Source organism: Dipodomys ordii, unplaced genomic scaffold (genome assembly GCF_000151885.1).
Source record: "Dipodomys ordii isolate 6190 unplaced genomic scaffold, Dord_2.0 Scaffold43, whole genome shotgun sequence".
Taxonomy (NCBI): domain Eukaryota; kingdom Metazoa; phylum Chordata; class Mammalia; order Rodentia; family Heteromyidae; genus Dipodomys; species Dipodomys ordii.
This window is the reverse complement of record NW_012267259.1, coordinates 12,152,949-12,169,657: the sequence shown is the minus strand read 5'-3', so window position 1 is coordinate 12,169,657 and position 16,709 is coordinate 12,152,949. Positions and strand designations below refer to the sequence as shown.

The 16,709-nt window shown below is 47.1% G+C and overlaps 2 protein-coding genes across 2 annotated transcripts; both read right to left on the bottom strand.

Moving 5' to 3' along the window:
* Positions 1 to 392: 392 nt before the first annotated feature.
* On the bottom strand, positions 393 to 12,113 carry Serpinb8 (serpin peptidase inhibitor, clade B (ovalbumin), member 8). Its single transcript, XM_013018906.1, has 7 exons — positions 12,034 to 12,113; positions 7,725 to 7,902; positions 6,429 to 6,566; positions 5,186 to 5,303; positions 3,959 to 4,101; positions 2,365 to 2,517; positions 393 to 927 (listed from the first exon to the last, which is right to left on the bottom strand). The coding sequence occupies exons 2-7, from the start codon at positions 7,890 to 7,892 to the stop codon at positions 523 to 525; spliced, it is 1,125 nt and encodes a 374-aa protein (XP_012874360.1). The 5' UTR covers positions 7,893 to 7,902; positions 12,034 to 12,113; the 3' UTR covers positions 393 to 522.
* LOC105987601 (collagen alpha-1(X) chain-like) lies at positions 10,322 to 12,326 on the bottom strand. Its single transcript, XM_013018899.1, has 2 exons — positions 11,688 to 12,326; positions 10,322 to 10,543 (listed from the first exon to the last, which is right to left on the bottom strand). The coding sequence occupies exons 1-2, from the start codon at positions 12,324 to 12,326 to the stop codon at positions 10,322 to 10,324; spliced, it is 861 nt and encodes a 286-aa protein (XP_012874353.1).
* Positions 12,327 to 16,709: the final 4,383 nt, after the last annotated feature.

Below are 16,709 nucleotides of genomic sequence, written 5' to 3'. Positions count from 1 at the left end.
GTCCTGAGAAACTCTGAGTCAGGGGCCGACCTGCCAGGCCACGCTGCAATGCTTATGAAAGCAGCGCTGTCTGGCTATTTTCCTAAGATATTTCTCTTTCTGTCTGGTTCACTCTGGTTTCCTATGCAGGGGGCTGGGGGCCCTGGAATCCAGTGATTGACCTGGGATTTGACAGAGCTGAGACCACCTCAGCATGGAAGAGCAGCGGAGGGCTGGCCACGAGCCACTAGCTCACCTCCAAACAAGAGACCCGGCCTTTCGATGAGGACAGAAGCCACGGGAGCTCCTTCCACACACTCCACAACAAGGTCAGTCTTCTCAGCCCCAAACTCCCTCCACCTGAAGCTGAGATGATTCTCCCCGCCACTGAAGCCTTCCACAGAGACATCCACCAACCACCCACGTGCGTGAACTTTATTTAGCCACTCAAGACACCCCACCGGTCTGTCCACGTGGCCTGTGAGGAGGGCACCATGGAGCTGAAAGGGAACGCCCAGGCCCAAGTCCAGGGGTGGCATCCCCTCAGGGAGAACAGAAGCGGCCGCAGAACAAGATGGTGCTGCTCGCGTGGTTCCAGATGAAGAATAGAAACGGGTGGTCCGCACAAAACGTGGGCTCGATTCTGCTGCAGCGCTTGTTCCTGATCACCGCCGTGGCCGCCGCGGCCTCTGTGCCCTCCTCGTTGACCTCCACGAAGCACTTGTGGACCACCTTGGACAGAGGCACATGCTTCTTCGCCGACATTCCCGAGAAGTCAGCCTTGGTTTCATCGAAAGCATCGGTGATTCCTAAACCCTGGAGAACAGAGTTCAACTCATAGTTCTCCTCCATCTTTAATCTGGGAAGGAAAACTTGAACTTTACTTTGGATCAGGTTGTCTGGACTGAGCCAGGCTTTGAGCTTTTCATATGTAAGAGCTTCCTCCACCTGCAAAGACCAAGGGCCAAAGGTTCAAATCCAGAGCACAACGCCCATCACTTACTACCCCCCTTCCACAATAGGGAATCAGGTGTGGAATTCTCATCCAACACAAGCCACAGAGAGTCTTCTGGTTAGAAACACACCAAGATTCCCACCCACCATGCAACTCTTGTCTGTATCTGACAGATACAAGAATAGAAGAGCCAGCAAACACCCAACACAAGCAACGTGTTTAAATAAACACCATCTGTACCGAGCTCGTGTCATGAAAAACCAATCTTCACAGCTTAAAATTATAACCGCTCCCATATCGATATTCATGTGATACACTGAGTTGCAGGAAAGATCGAGAACTCAGATTCCATGAGGGACAAGGCACGGGTGAGTGAGGTAGAAAGGAAGTCACACTTGAACATGAGGGAGGTGTAGCTTTGGGGAAGAGACAGACCCTGGCACTGGTGAGCTGGAGCTAGCTCAGCTCAGCCTCGAAACTCTGGGAAGTGAGAGTGTTCATGGGAATCTGGAACCTGCTGACACTGCGGCTTTCTCCTCCTCCCAAGGGCTGCTTGGTCTTCCCACTGCTCATCCTGCAATATGTACCTCACCCTAAGTCTCTCTCTCTTTACCTGGGCTTTGCTCTTTTTGTTTTTTCTTCCCTCCACTGGGTAATTCTCCCACCAGGATCTTAGACTCTTGTTCTCATTCAAAGCGCAGTTCACCAAACAGCAGCGTGCGCATGGCATCTTGTTAGAAATGAAAAGTCTCACTGCTGAGCTTTGTCCCAAGATCCTCCAAGTTCTTCGCATATTGGTATTTGAGAAGCATCGACCAGATCAACCTCTAGCCTTCTTCCAGGACTCTTCTGATCATGAACAGTGTGTGTGTAGGTGTGTGTTTGTGTGTAGGTGTGTGTTGTGTGTGTAGGTGTGTGTGTAGGTGTGTGGGGGTGGGTGTACACAGGAGCTGATACTGGGGCTTGAACTCACAGCCTGGGTACTCTCCTTGAGCTTTCTCCTTTAAGGCTGGTGCTCTAACAAGAGAGCCACACTTCCACTTCTGGATATCCAGTGGTTAATTAGAGATAAGAGTCTCATTGACTTTCCTGCCTAGGCTGTCTTCAAACCTCGATTCTCAGATCTCCATCACTTGAGTAGCTATGAATATAGGTGTGAGCCACAGAGCCTGTTCAAGAATTACTGACCCACAAACTAGCTTCTCCCTTCTAAATTAAAAACAGGACAATCAAAGAATGTTCTAGTACTTTTCTCTAGTGTTGTCTCTTCTAGTTTCATCATTAGTTCACTTCTAAATATCCACTCAACAAAAATGCTACACAACTTTCACCAAAAGCCAGGAGTGGATGTACACCAGCACCACCCTAATTCCATCCCATAGATGGACTCGGCTGGAATCCACAGACCACAGACCCCGGCCAGCACATACCACTGCGAGGTCAGTGTTCTCATCGGGTAGCAGAATGACCATGCTCAGGATCTCGTCCACGTAGGGCAGTTGCAAGACCTTAGTGTGAAGCTCAGGTATGTCCCCCATTTTAAATTTAGCTTTCTTGAACATCATCTTCACTGTTTTGTTTTCCTAGGATAAAAACAAAATTGCACAATGTACTTAAAATAGAGCTGGTTCCCAGAACTCCTAGCTATGTGTAAGATAGTTCATATTTCTATGGAGTTGTGCTGCCAGATTTTCAAAAAATCTTTGTGAGCACTTATTATTGTTACCTAGAACATGTTATTGTTCCTGCGAGCAGGTCCAGGTGAGATAGAATAGGTGGATCAGGCAGGTTGGCAGAAAGCTCTGCTTTATTTTGGAAGAAATGGCATGTGCTGTTTGGGAGAGATTTATAAAGAAGCATTCCCCTGGACCTTACAATTTAAAAAGGAGCTTTAACTAATAGCCCCCTGAGCTGAAAGATCTGGTTAGAAAAGATACATCAGCCAAAGGAATTTGTTATCTTTACTCTTAAAAAGGTGCCCAATGACAGAATTGGTTTTAGGAGTTTGGTTTCTTGGGGGGAAGAAACCATGAGCAGATGCAACATGGAACTCAATTTCAAAGCTTCCATCGAACGTACTTAACCGCCACATCCTTGTACAAAATCCTTGCTGGGTATTGATAAAATGAAGATCCACACTCATGACCACTGACCCCAGCCAGTATCATGTCAGAAGGAGAATGCATAAAATTGCCAAGTCGTGGGCTGGGAAGGTAGCTCAGTGGTAGAGTGTTTGCCTCACATGCATGAGGCCCTGGGTTCGATTCCTTAGCACCACATAGGAGATAAAGCCAGAAGTGGTGTGGCTCAAGTAGAGCATTAGCCTTGAGCTGAAGAGCGGAGGGACAGTGCCCAAGCCCAGAGTTCAAGCCCTAGGACTGGCAAAAAAAAAAAAAAGTAAAGTTGTTCTCAATATCTGATAACACTCTTTTTTTCTTTTTCAAAATAATTATCACCCTGAATTTTAAGGCAACAAATGGACATTGCTACCATAGCATAAAAATTTGTCTAAGTAAATAGAGTTACTTCTATGATACCAACATAATTCCAAGGATTAGGAGAAATTTCCTCCAACCCAAATTATATGAACCGAGCAGGAAGATCACCTCGCCAAAGCAGAAGAACAAAGCTATCAACACAAACATTACCGTACTTTCTCTCAACCTACTGCTAGCGCAGCTATAGTAATCATTATACCACCCATATCTCTACAGGTGCCTCATGGCTATAATCCTAGGTCGTGATTTAGAGAATTGCCATTCAAAGCCAGAATGGGCAAGAAAGTTTGCATCTCTGAAATGAACAACAAAAAGCAGGACTGAAGACTTGGCACATCTGCTCATGTCAGCTTTGCATGGGCAAGACCCTGAATTTAAACCCCAGTATTAAAAACAAAAAGGAAAGAAAGAAATACTAGATGTAGAAGAGATATCAAGATCAGGACAGTGTGACACAAATAACTCACAGTGTGACAAAATAACGTTTTTCTGACCCTCCTCTTCCTCAGCTTATTGGAGAGAGTACCTGATTCGTTTTGAAGAGCATATCCCTTGTGTGTTTTCTGTCAAACTGCTCCTTCCACTTTCCTTTGAAATACACTGCATTCACTAGGACCATCTTCGTCTGGGAACTGACTGACCCAGGACCCAGCACCTCCGAGATCTTACCTGTGAAGGACACATGAGACAGAGATTGAGGAAATGGAGAGACAATGATCATTCTTCTATAATGTCCTTCACAGATACAGCTCAGGTTTGCTTGAGGGCCAGGCTAGTGTATTCTTTGTTCTTCAATAGCAGTCTTGTTTTGTTTTCATTTTTGCTTTTAAGAAAGTGTCTCAGACACAAAGTGGTGGCTCATGCCTGTAATCCAGGCTACTCAGAAGGCTGAGGTCTGAGGATCAGAGTTCAAAGCCAGCCCAGGCAGGAAAGTCCATGAGACTCTTAACTCTAATTACCCACCAGAAAACTGCAAGTGGAGCTGTGGCTCAAAGCGGCTGAGTGCTCACCTACCACTAGTAAACTAGTGAGTGAAAGAGCTCAGAGACAGCAACCAAGCCCTGAGTTCAAACCTCACTACTGACAAAAAGTGGGGGGGGGGGACTCTCATCTTAGCCCAACAGGCTGGCTTCAAACTCAAGAACCTCTTGCCTCAGCTTCTCAAGTGCTGAGATTACAGGCGTCTTCTACCATGCCCATTCTAAACAGCCATCTTGGTGGCAGAAACAGAGAGGTAAAGCTTGAGGAAGCCTGTCAGGGAGCTTGGCATTGCTATCAACTCGGGGCAGCTGCCCCCGTGGAGCGGTGACAGCTCCTTCTTGTCAAGTCAAGAGGCTGTGTGCTGAAAGGGGGGGGTGCAGTGTGCGTGTCTGTGACACAGACGGCATCCAGGGCGAGGGTGGACAATGTCACAGGCTAGGAACCCGTCTATGGCTGGGGAGGGGGTGAAGAGGAGAGCAGGGCTGCAGGCCCCGCAGGGAGGACTCGGCACCGATGGATGTCAGAGCCAAGCAGCTGACGGCCTCTCATCCTCTCCCTGGAGTGGCTGGAGTCGCCGCCCCTCACCAGAGGAGACAGGGAGGCCACGCCCCAGAGGACACCTGCACCCAGGTCGGTGGCGGATCCCATCCTGACCCCCAGGCACACTTTGTCCTCGTCACTACTTTGTGATGCAGTGAGGCCACGGGCCGGGGCAGGTCCAGATCCTGCCCTGTCAGGCTCTCCGAGGTCCTCCTAGCGCAGAAGCTCTTACCTTCTGTCTTCTCTGAGACCCAGGCATTGATGTGCTTCCTGCAGTCTTCGCTCTCTCTGACAAAGGACAGCTCTTCCAGCCCCGCCTCATAGAACTTCTGACAGGACTCCTTAAAGGACTACGCACAAAAACACCAGGTTGGCCTTTGGAAATCAGCAAATCTTCCCCCCGCGGTGCAGCACGGATGTGCCTATGTGTGTGAATGTGTGCGTATATACTTGTGTGTATGTCTCTGTGTGTGTGTACATTTGTGTGTGTCAGGGAAGTTGCAAGGTAACTTGGAATCAAAGCAAGAAAAGACCCAAATGACTCATCCCACAAAAGCTTATTTGCAGATATAATTTGCCTGGCAGTGGAGCGCCCCTCTTCTGCTTATTTCTCATTAGCAAGTATTTTAGGACCAAGGGGAGGCCAGTTCTTCATGTCCCCGATAGTGAAAGATCCATGTGATGTCAAAACTGGACACAGATCCACCAGAAGATTCCTGGGATCCAGAGTCATCTACAGCACTCAGAAGTCCAGACAGCGTCCTGCGGACAGATCCACAGCCACCCGGAGAGGGACACGCCTGAGCCTTGCACAAGGACCCTGGCAATTCACCTCCAATAAGATGGCCGGGCCTGCTCCATTCATGACACTAACCTCAAGCAAGCATTGGCCTCCATACTATGTGCCATACTTGTTTGGATCCACATTGCTGAGTTAGGGCAGGCTTTGAATAACTTCAGAGATAGATGCTGAATAATGAAGAGACTTTCGTCTTAGCTAGAAAGACTTCTACCCATGGTGTCAATTTGTGAAATAAGCAAAAGAGCCAGGCAGGATTCTGAAAGATCCGCTCCTAGGAGCAATGAACAAGAGCATAAACAGTCTGAACCCAAGCAACACCAATGACAATTCAGAAGACAGAGCAAAGGTACGAGACCTGAAGAGGCCGTGTCTGCAGCAACCAGCCCAGTCAGCAGAGGAGGGAAGAAGAGACACAGTACAGCTGAGGAGAAGTCTGGGTGCAAGAGAACAGAAAAATCAACATTGGTATTTTTGAGAGGGGGGAGGTGTGTATCAGAAGCAAGTTTTAAAGAATTTTATTCAGACACAATTATAAAAATTCCAAATTGTATCTGCAAAGGCGTCGTCGTAAGCAGACCTTAAGGTGTTAGAGTCAGACTTCACTCTCTGCCTTTCTTTCACACACACCTGCTTCTTTTCAACCTCTCTCCATCACTATCTGAACGCTACTTACTGAAAGGAAATCGCACGTTTCTTCTCCAAAGAGTCTGTTGGCCATTCTCAGCAAGTTCTGATGATCAGTCTTGTTAGCATCACTGAGAAATACCTTGAAACCACGGTGAATATCTCCAGCGCCATCCAGGCAAAGTGCCTGGAAAGACAAATGACATCTGCTGTTAACATCCAGCCCCAAAGACCTACTGACAAACAATGTTTTGGACTGGAAAATCACATGGTGATGTTAAGCCTACCTTTAAAGGATTTTAAATTTTATTTATTTATCTATTTATTTAATCCCAGGTTGTTCGGTCTTGACACTATTAATTGTCCTAGGAGAATTAAGTAATTAATTCCTACGAGAATTTGCAGCACTTCCAGATCCTGCCACTAGATGTCAGTAGCACCTCTTTGCAATGGCCAGATTATGATTTACATGTCAACCCAAAGTAAGAATCAAGACTTTTCCTGTTTCTTCCAATCACCCCCCAAGCAATGCTTCTGTCTTCCAATGGGCTGGTGAACATCCACAGAGGGATTTCAGCATAGGTTCTGGACACCGGGCAGGAATACTCCTGCACACCCCTGGAGACAGAATGTTCTTGTGACTCCTGTGACACATTCACCACATGGTTGAAAAAAAAAAAAGCCCCGAAGGTATTACCCAGTGCCCACTTGTAGATCATTCAGGATCAGTCAGATTGTTCAATCACTCTAAGCCCATATTTATGTTCTATTTTTCTTCTACTTACATATGATCAGACACTAAAAAATAATCCATTTTAGGGGCTGGGAAGATGGCTCAGTGGTAGAGTGCTTGCCTTGCATGCATGAGGCCCTGGGTTCAATTCCTCAGCACCACATAAGCAAAAAGAAAAAAGCCGGGGGTGGCGCTGTGGCTCAAGTGGTAGAGCGCTAGCCTTGAGCTGAAGAGCTGAGGGACAGCGCCCAGGCCCAGAGTTCAGGCCCCACGGCCGGACCCCCAAAAAAAAATCCATTTTATAAAACATCCCTTCCTACAACTCCACTTGTACTTAAGACATAAAGTAAGCAAAAGTTTAAAGTATCACAAGGTTGAATGATGTATTTTTTGGCCTTTGTGTAGGGCAGATGGATAGTTTATATTACTTTCCAAAAATGTGATTTCACCAGAAAATTTGAGAACTTTCTCTAGAAATTTGAGAATTTTCTCTAGAAATTTGAGAATTTTCTCTAGACTGTGTCTCCTGCAAACTGAGATGAACACTCAGCCTTCACGGTGGACTGCTCGTCCATATCTGCTGCCTCGCAAACAAGGAACAAGTCACCTTACCTGGGACATCTGGGCTGCTGTGTTTCCTCTTGTTCCCAGATATACCATGGACATGGAAGAGAAGATGCTGATGGGGCTGAAGAATATATTGTGTGACTTGTCTTCTTCACCCAACATTTTGAGTAGTTTGATGGCAAAGGAGCCATTTGCTTCATGGACATCATCCATCTGGGAAAGTCTGCTCCAAAGATACAACAGGAAAGCACATCAGCGAACCCCAGCTCCGGCCACGTGGTCAGTACCCCTCTTGGCAGACGTGAGGAGGGCTAGAGGGCGTAACTGTGACGTCAGCGTCATCCACGCCCCTCCCCTGAGAATATATTTTCTTATATGGCAACAAACGCGCTTGATGGAGGATTTTAGACATCAACATGGTCCTGAAGTACAAGGGTTCTTACTACACAGAGGAGGGAGGAGAATCAGAGTCAGGGAAGGAGATTGGAAGTCAAAGGATGAGCAGACACTGACCCAGGGCTGCGGGCAGAAGCTGAAAAAGGCAAGGAAACAAACTGTCCCCAGAGCTGCCAAGGACACCAAACCCCTAGAGCTGTGCTCTACCACATTGAATTTATGACTTTCAGAGCTGTAAGATAATATAATGGATGTTATTTGTATCTACGAAATTTGTGTGGAGGTAGTGCAGCATCAACAGGAAACCTAATCTCTCTCTCTCTCTCTCTCTCTCTCTCTCTCTCTCTCACACACACACACACACACACACACACACACACACGGACTCAGACACTGTAAGGCTTTATATGTCCCTGTGGGTGGGGCTGAGTTAGATTTCAGGTTCTGTGCTTCCTGGACTGATGATGTCCTGCCGCTTGCATCACATCCCAGCCTTTGCCCCCCAAGACTTGTTCATCCCACCCCTGAGGGCGACAAGACCCAGGCAGCTCATCCCCCGGCCCCCCCAGCCCTCCCCTCGTTTGTCACGTCCTTTAGCTCCAACAATGTGTGTAGGTCCGGCAGTCTTACCAGGGAAGGACACCGAGCTGCTTCTACAGCTCTCCCCAAGCCGCTGATGCCTACACCCCACAGTGCAACCTCACAGACCCATTTCTCAGTCTTCTACTGCTGCGACTTTCCTTCATGTCTCTGACATCATTCTTAAAGAATATTCCAAGGATCATACACAATTCTTTTCAGTTGACGGCCATGTGAAATGGCTGGACAGATGGCACAAATTTGGAGGGTGTTTGAGCATGTCTAGCCTAAAATATGGATTATAGGGAGAATTTTAAAAAGATGCAACACTTTCCACCAAAGTGGTTGATAACTGTGTAGAGAGAGTCCACATGTACTTTACATAAAATATAAAATCTGAAACTATATGTAAAATAAGCTGAACTACATGTAAAATATAAAATATGCCAACTATTTTCATTAAACATTTAAATTATTTATTATAAATTATTGCCTAAATTATTATAAATTATCTTGTTAATTGAACTTTTGAATGATTAAAATAGTATATTAATTAAAATATAAAATCCGTAAGAACTGCATATAAAATATAGAATCAGCAGCCCAAATGTGAAGTCATAGAGCAGTGTGAATTAAATGAACTGGTTGGACCAGGATGGGGTCAAAGGTCCCCATACTTTGACTAAATTAAAATCAAGTGGAATTTGCCTAAGTAAACAATCCTGCTCTGGGCTCTAACTTCCCTTTTCTTACAGCAGTTACTTGGGATTTGGTTAAATGCTCCTTTGAAATGTAAATCTTGTTAAAAGCTTCCAGCTGGCTTTCTGTCCCTGAAAGCCCTTAGGCCATCCCTTTGCAATTCAGCCTCAAAGTAGGTAGAAGAGGGAAATCTTCCCAGGTGAAGAGGGAAGTCTAACTTAGGATAGCTTTCTCCAAGTGACAGAAACGCATTTTGGGTTCTCATGTTACCATTTTAGTAAATTATTGTCTTCTACTAATGAGTTATTTCTTTTTCATCTTTTTAAGCATTGTTTTAAAAGGGCAGCACAAAGGGGTTCCAATTCAACACAGTTGATTTGTGGGTACAACGCATCTTGCTACTGTCACCCCTTCCACTGGTGTCCCTCAACCCCACCTATCCCCCAAGTTACTTGGTTCTAATGAGGCATTTCTATTAAACTTTATAGAACCCTGGGCTACTGAGTCATAAAACACTCAACTCACTTCATTTTCCCTGCGACTCTTAGCCCTTATAATGGGGACATTTTGGAAAATGGACAAATCACCGGCCATAAATCCATAATCACACCAATTATATATTCTGTTACACAAGCCTCTTTTTTCTTTGAATGTGTATTTTGAACGCAAAATATCAAAACTCAAAACTTTAAGGACACATCAGAAAAACAGGTCTCAATTTGGGAAATGAGCAAAATCAGAAGTACTAGACAGTCTAGCTAAAGTGAGGATGGTCCTGTATCTTCCTTCCTTCCTTCCTTCCTTCCTTCCTTCCTTCCTTCCTTTCACTCTTTTCAGTTTATTGCATGAAGGAGTTACACTAGTCCAAGTTAAAAGCCGACCCCAAATGGTTACATTATACAAGCTGTGAGGTTTTTAAACTTGTGACAAGGGATGGAAGGGAAATTCTACTCATTGCAAGGAAATCCTCACTTAAGCTTCAGTGGGCCACAAGCATTTAAACCCTTAGCCAGTCCAGTCTCTACCAGGAACTGGCATATGTTCTTAGGCTGGTCACCCTGGAGCTGAATTACTTCTCCATATTCTGGGTGTTCAATTACAGTAGCATTGCAGGCCAATTTCTTCTTCAATGCCTTCACTAGTTTTGTTTTATCATAATCATCAGTGATCCCTTGGACAGCAATAAGGGTCTGATTTCTATACACACAGGATCAGCTCCCAGCTTCCCAGTGGACTGAACACACCTGCGACCATGGCTTTGAAATCTTACTTCTTGTGCTTCCCCGCCCCACCCCCACTCCTTTTTGATCTGTGTCTCTCTGGGGCCCAAGAAAAAAGGGAAGGAAAGTGGGTGGAACTGGGGGAAGGGAAGGACGCCAATCAGAGAGTCTCCACTATTAATACACAAGTGAGAAGTCTGAACTGGAGTTAGGGTAGATTTTAAACAACTGTAGAGTCTGGTGGAGACTTGGAAGGCTGACTATATGATGTCGAGATTTGGTAGCTGAACTCCATCCCGGCCCAGAGACTCCTGGAAAAGTCCCTGCCCTGGAGACGCTGGGAGATGAAATGTTAGACAGAACGCTTGCTCTAGGAAGCCCTGGGAGGCGTCACGGACAGAATGCTTGCTCTAAGACCGACTAGAAGGCGTCAAGAACCATACAGCTCGGGTTCCCAGCTAAGGTCTCACTCTGGGTGTGTCATGAACTGCCGGCAGGTCCTATGAGAAGCCGACGTGGAATGGGGAAGGTGACACGTTCCATTCCAGATGTAGGGAGCATGTCACACCACTGAGCCTGTAACAAAGGCAGCCAGGAGGTTTGGAAATGTGGGTGTGCCTAAAAGATAGGCATGTGTCTAGAGACAAGGTTGAGATTCATCAGCATCTGGATCCAAGAGATGCTACCTGGATGGATGGATGGATGGATGGATGGATGGATGGATGGATGGGTGGGTGGGTAGATAGATGGACGGCAGACGGACGGATAGCGGGATAGACAGATGGACGGACAGATGGGTGGATGGATAGATGAATGAATGGATGGATGGATGGATGGACAGACTGGTAGATGAATGGATGGATGGATGGATGGACGGATGGATGATGAAGTTACTTGGATAGTAGAGGCAATGACAGGAAAGGGGAGCTATCCACCCACTCGCAGGGATTTCACAGTATTTGGACGTCGTAATAAGAATTTAAAGAGACTGCAGCCCAGTAGTCAGGGATGCACGCGGCCGAAAGCAGGAGAACCAGAAGCAGGCCGGGGGGGGAGGGGCCGGGGGGAGAAGGAGGAGGGGGGAGGGGGAGGGGAAGGGGGAGGCGGCGGCGACGCAGTGGGGCGCCCCGGGAATTCCAGTCGCGCCCCGGTTTTCCTGGGAAGCCCGGGGCTTCCCGCTGCCGCCGCCGCCGCCGTCTCCCAAGCTTCCTGCCCACTCACCAAAACCCCAACCCCCCCGGAGGCGTGGCCGGACGGGGAGGACCGCGGGCCCCCGGGCTGCGCGGGTCACCACCGGGCGCGGGATGCGGGATCCCGGGGAGCCGCAGCCTCCCGCCTGGCTGCCCCGGTTCCCCGACGTCCTCGGCTCCTGCAGCGCGCGGACCGCAGCCCGGGCCTCCGCGCTCCCGTCCCCGGCCCCCCTCCCTCCCCGGGACCCCGGGAGCTCTCCTGCCCGGTACCTGGGAAGCTCCAGGTGCGCTCCAGACGCTGCTGCCCCGATGCTGCCGCTGCGGCTCTGAAGATTCCCTTCCGGCCGGAGTCCGGGCCACGCTTCCGGCGGATGACTCAAACCTGGGCACCGAGCCGGGCGCACCCCGTGACTCCCGGGGCCGGGAACGAGACGGGGAGGAGCCGCCGGGCCCGGTGACCTGGGCGGACGGGGCGGGGGGCGGGGCGGGAGGGAGGAGACCCCCGATATCAGGAGCAGAAGGTGGGCGATGTGATCAGATCTGTGTGAGCTTCTCATCTTCATCTGATACCCTGAAAGCCCAGACACCCAAAGACCTAAGTTCAAGAGGTTTATGTATACACTGTGTCCTGCCTCAGGAAATCAGTTCACTAGAATGCAAGACCGGGAACAGTGGTCCTTGCTATACCATGATGCTGGCTTTACAATATTTATATAATGAATCCAGAGATGTGGAGCTAAACCTAGGGGGAAAGATTCCTGAAAACTGTTTCTCCTGACAGACCTATGTTTTCAGTTGCGATTTAAAAAAATAAAAATTAAGTTTGAAACTTCCTAGTGAGAGAAGAGGAAGCGTCTAGCCTCTTCACTGAGGCTAGAGATTTACTTTTGCAAAAGTCTCAATGTCTGCTTGCTACTAGAGTTTTAACATCTTTGTGAGCAATGGACTCATATGATCACTGGGAAAATTCCAAGTAGTTCTCAAAGTGATCATTCCAGACTCTGGCAAGTGGCCATGAAATTCCCATTCCTGGAAAAGATGCACCTTCACCGGCAAGGAGATCTGATGTATTTTATTTTCAAAGTTTTTGCTGGTTTTTCTAACTGACTAGCACCTACCGTCACAGAAAAGGCCAACGCATTTGGAACATAGCTTTAAAAAAAATGGAAAACAGGGCTGGGAAGGTGGCTCAGTGGTAGAGCGCTTGCCTTGCATGCCTGAGGCCCTGAGTTCGATTCCTCAGCACCACATAAGCAAAAAAAAAAAAAGAAAGAAAAGAGAAAAGCCGGAAGTGACGCTGTGGCTCAAGTGGTAGAGTGCTCGCCTTGAGCTGAAGAACTGAGGGACAGCGCCCAGGCCCAGAGTTCAGGCCCCACGACCGGACCCCCCCCAAAAAAAATGGAAAACAGAAAACTCTGCCCATGTTCGCTTCGGCAGCACATAAACTAAGATTGGAATGATACAGAGAAGATTAGCATGGCCCCTGTGCAAGGATGACACGTAAACTCATGAAGCTTCCATATTTTTGCAGCATTATTTACGATAGCTAAGATATGGAACCAACCCAGATGCCCCTCAGTAGATGAATGGATCAAGAAAATGTGGTATATAGACACAATGGAATTCTATGCCTCCATCAGAAAGAATGACATTGCCCCATTTGTTAGGAAATGGACAGACTTGGAAAACATTATATTAAGTGAAGTAAGCCCAAGAAACATAGGTCCCATGGTTTCCCTTATTTACAATAAATAGTATATGTCTGAGTCAAGCAGAAAAGGTCAGATAAGTTGATGATGTATTCAAATGTTTTTTTTCTTTCATGCGATTGTTTCTAACACATTTATAAGGTGATTTCTTTGTTGCTTTGTATGTACCTCCCCTACGGTATAACCCCTGCTTTCACTGTATTTGATGTCGGTATAATTTGTGGAGGGGAAGGGAAAAAACAAATGGTTTAAATAGGGATACAGGTGGACCCATTGCAACAATGAGATGCACAAGTCGTTATGTCGAAAACAAACTTTACAATTTTGGTGGGGGGGAGGGGGGGGGGAGATGATGGGAAGGGATGGGAAGGGATAGGAAGGGATGGGAAGGGGAAACAAAGGAGGAGGTTGCAATGCTTGATAAGAAATGTACTCATTATCTTGCCCATGTAATTGTAACCCCTCTGTACAGTAGTCTCACAATAAAAAAAAAAAGGAAACTCTGACCATGCATCACTAACTCCCTTTTAAAAATATTCTTGCTGTCTCCATGTTTTCTTCCAAAGATATCGACAGGTGGTACGCTGCTTATTACAAAGTATCATACAGAGTCTGCTACTTAAGAGTTTCTGGTTTGGAAAGCCACAGTGATACCGTCCAATAGCATGAGTCCTGACTGATGCCGTCCAATAGCATGAGTCCTGACTGATGCCGTCCAATAGCATGCATCCTGACTGATGCTGTCCAATAGCATGCATCCTGACTGATGCTGTCCAATAGCATGCATCCTGGCTGATGCTGTCCAATAGCATGCATCCTGGCTGATGCTGTCCAATAGCATGCATCCTGGCTGATGCTGTCCAATAGCATGCATCCTTCGCATACCTGGCTGAAAGTAAACATGGAACTGCAGCTCTCCACTAAGCTCATTGAGATAAGTGCTTCTCCATGCTTGAGTAGAGTTCAAAGTGCAAGCAACAGTTCAAAATCAAGTTTTCCCAGTCCTTGTCAGTGAGGCCTATACGGACGGGACCCTTACAGTTCAGGTGGTTCTTATCTTGGACTGTCCTAAGAGAATCTCAGTCTTGAATATGAGTGGGATAAGGAACACACAGAGATTAATTCTCAAGACAAGCGGTGATACAGGAAAACTTCCATATGAAACCCACACCTCTAGAATGTCTTCTTTATTCCTCTATGGAAGGGTAACCAGCTGTCCCCTCTTCTAGACTTGAAGAAAAAAACAAAAGGCAGACCATCATCCTTCAACAACCTGGCTCCACTAACTACCTCAGTTCTCTATCTTCCTTCTTTTCACTCTTTTGGAGTCTGCTCTCAAATATACTGAATATTTAAAGTAAATAACCAAAACTTCCCTTGTTTTTCATACCTCAGACTGACTCTATGTCTTCATCCTTATCTTCACAATCAAGTTTCTTCAACAGGAAAAAATAAAACCTGTATGTGTCAACCATTGTCTTTTTCCACCTTTGGTTTCCTCTTCTCTGACTTCAAGTTTTCTGAAGGTCCTGGTGTAGCTCGCCAAACACCCCCTCACTCCCATGGTGAAAAACTATGTCCCAAGTCATATTCTATTCTACTTCTCAGAAAGTGCCTTGTTTGGGCCTTTCCAGGGTCTCTAGAGCACCATTCTGCCCCAGTTTCTTTGCTTTCTCTCCAGATTCCTCCTTTTCTTGTTAACTCCTCTACTATTTCTGTGATCAGATGGTCTTCCTTTGTGTCCTCTGCTGTGTCCATCCATTTTCTGGTGGGGGGCTGATTTTCTTAAAAGCTCTAGCCTGCCTCTTGATCTGTAGAACAATTCATGCACCCCTGGGCACCTGTCAGGAACTGGTGTGAAGGGCTTTTCAGGCTGACCAAATTATCACAAATTCTGTTGTTGTTGTTGTTTTGATCACCTTCATGTTTCTCCCATTCATACTACACGATCCATTTTGCAGCCTGCTCCCAACTCTGAAATTCCAATCATGGCTGCAATTCTGATTACAGTGCACCTCCATTTAAAACCCTTCAGAATATCCTCTAGATGAGAGGGAAATACCATGAAGAAAATACAAGCTGTGGAGCAAGGTTAGGTCTCCTATGTAAGCAAAGAAAAAGAGTAGCACGTGTGACCTCAGCAGACCAACAGGTTTTATTCAGGAAGAAAATACCTGGGAAGGACATGTCTGTGGGTGAAGGGGAAAGAGCAACTGCACCATGATGGCTGGGGGATATTCTGCAGGAAAAGTGAAGTCAGGTGGGACAGACAGAAGTGAGCAGGTGGGGCGGGGTGGGAGAGCAAACTTATCTGGAGTAGAAGGCTTCAAGGTTTCAGCAGCATCTGTGCACACCAGGGCATGGCACCAGACATGGCCTTGGTCTCAGGCTTCTGAAAGACTGTGGGGTCCTTCTGCTCAGGGTAAAGGCAAAGGTTCCGTGTTCAGTAGGGTGGGCAGCAAGGGCAGTTGTAAGATACAGCTGTCAGGAGAAAGGTGAGTGCTCTCAGTTCAAGTCGTTTCCCATCATCCTAGGGGGAGGGGGATGAGAGGCTGTGATTTGTAGGTCTCTAGTATGTGTTTGAGGGATGTCGGGTATGCTGAGTTGTCTTTTAAAATTCATCCTGAATAATATCTCCACCCTTCCTAAATTTTGCTTGATCCTCCTGCTGCTATAGCTCCCCAGGACCATCTTCACCCCAAACCAATGAAGTCAGGATCCCTTGGGAGAGATCGGGCTGCAGTGTCTTCCAAAGCTCCCCAGGCTGTGGCCCTTGGCAAATCAAGAAGCAGCCTGCAGGGCTGGGAAGGTGGCTCGGTGGTAGAGCGCTTGCCTTGCGTGCATGAGGCCCTGGGTTCGATTCCTCAGCACCCCATAAGCAAAAAGAAAAAAGCCGGAAGTGGCACTGTGGCTCAAGTGGTGGAGCGCTAGCCTTGAGCTGAAGAGCTGAGGGTCAGCACCCAGGCCCAGAGTTCAGGCCCCACCCCATCCCCAAAAAAGAAGCAGCCTGCAACAGACACTAAGGGTGAACCTTGGCCTCGACCTTCCCATCCTCCACACTGGGAAATACCTGTCTATATAAATGGCTATAAATAGCCATCTAATCTTCGATAAGGGAGCTAAAACAATAGAATGGAACAAAGACAGCCTCTTCAGTAAATGGTGCTGGCAAAATTGGTTAACTACATGTAGAAAACTAAAGCTAGATCCTTATATATCACCCTGCACCAGAATCAA

Coding starts and splice junctions, on each gene's coding strand:
- Serpinb8 (XM_013018906.1), bottom strand. CDS start 7,892: ATGGATGATGTCCATGAAGCAAATGGCTCCTTTGCCATCAAACTACTC. Junction 4,102..5,185: donor GGTCTCAGAGAAGACAGAAG/GTAAGAGCTTCT, acceptor TGTCCTTCACAG/GTAAGATCTCGGAGGTGCTG. Junction 928..2,364: donor AGAACACTGACCTCGCAGTG/GTATGTGCTGGC, acceptor TGGTCTTTGCAG/GTGGAGGAAGCTCTTACATA.
- LOC105987601 (XM_013018899.1), bottom strand. CDS start 12,326: ATGAAGATGAGAAGCTCACACAGATCTGATCACATCGCCCACCTTCTG. Junction 10,544..11,687: donor TTCCCGGGGCGCCCCACTGC/GTCGCCGCCGCC, acceptor TATAGAAATCAG/ACCCTTATTGCTGTCCAAGG.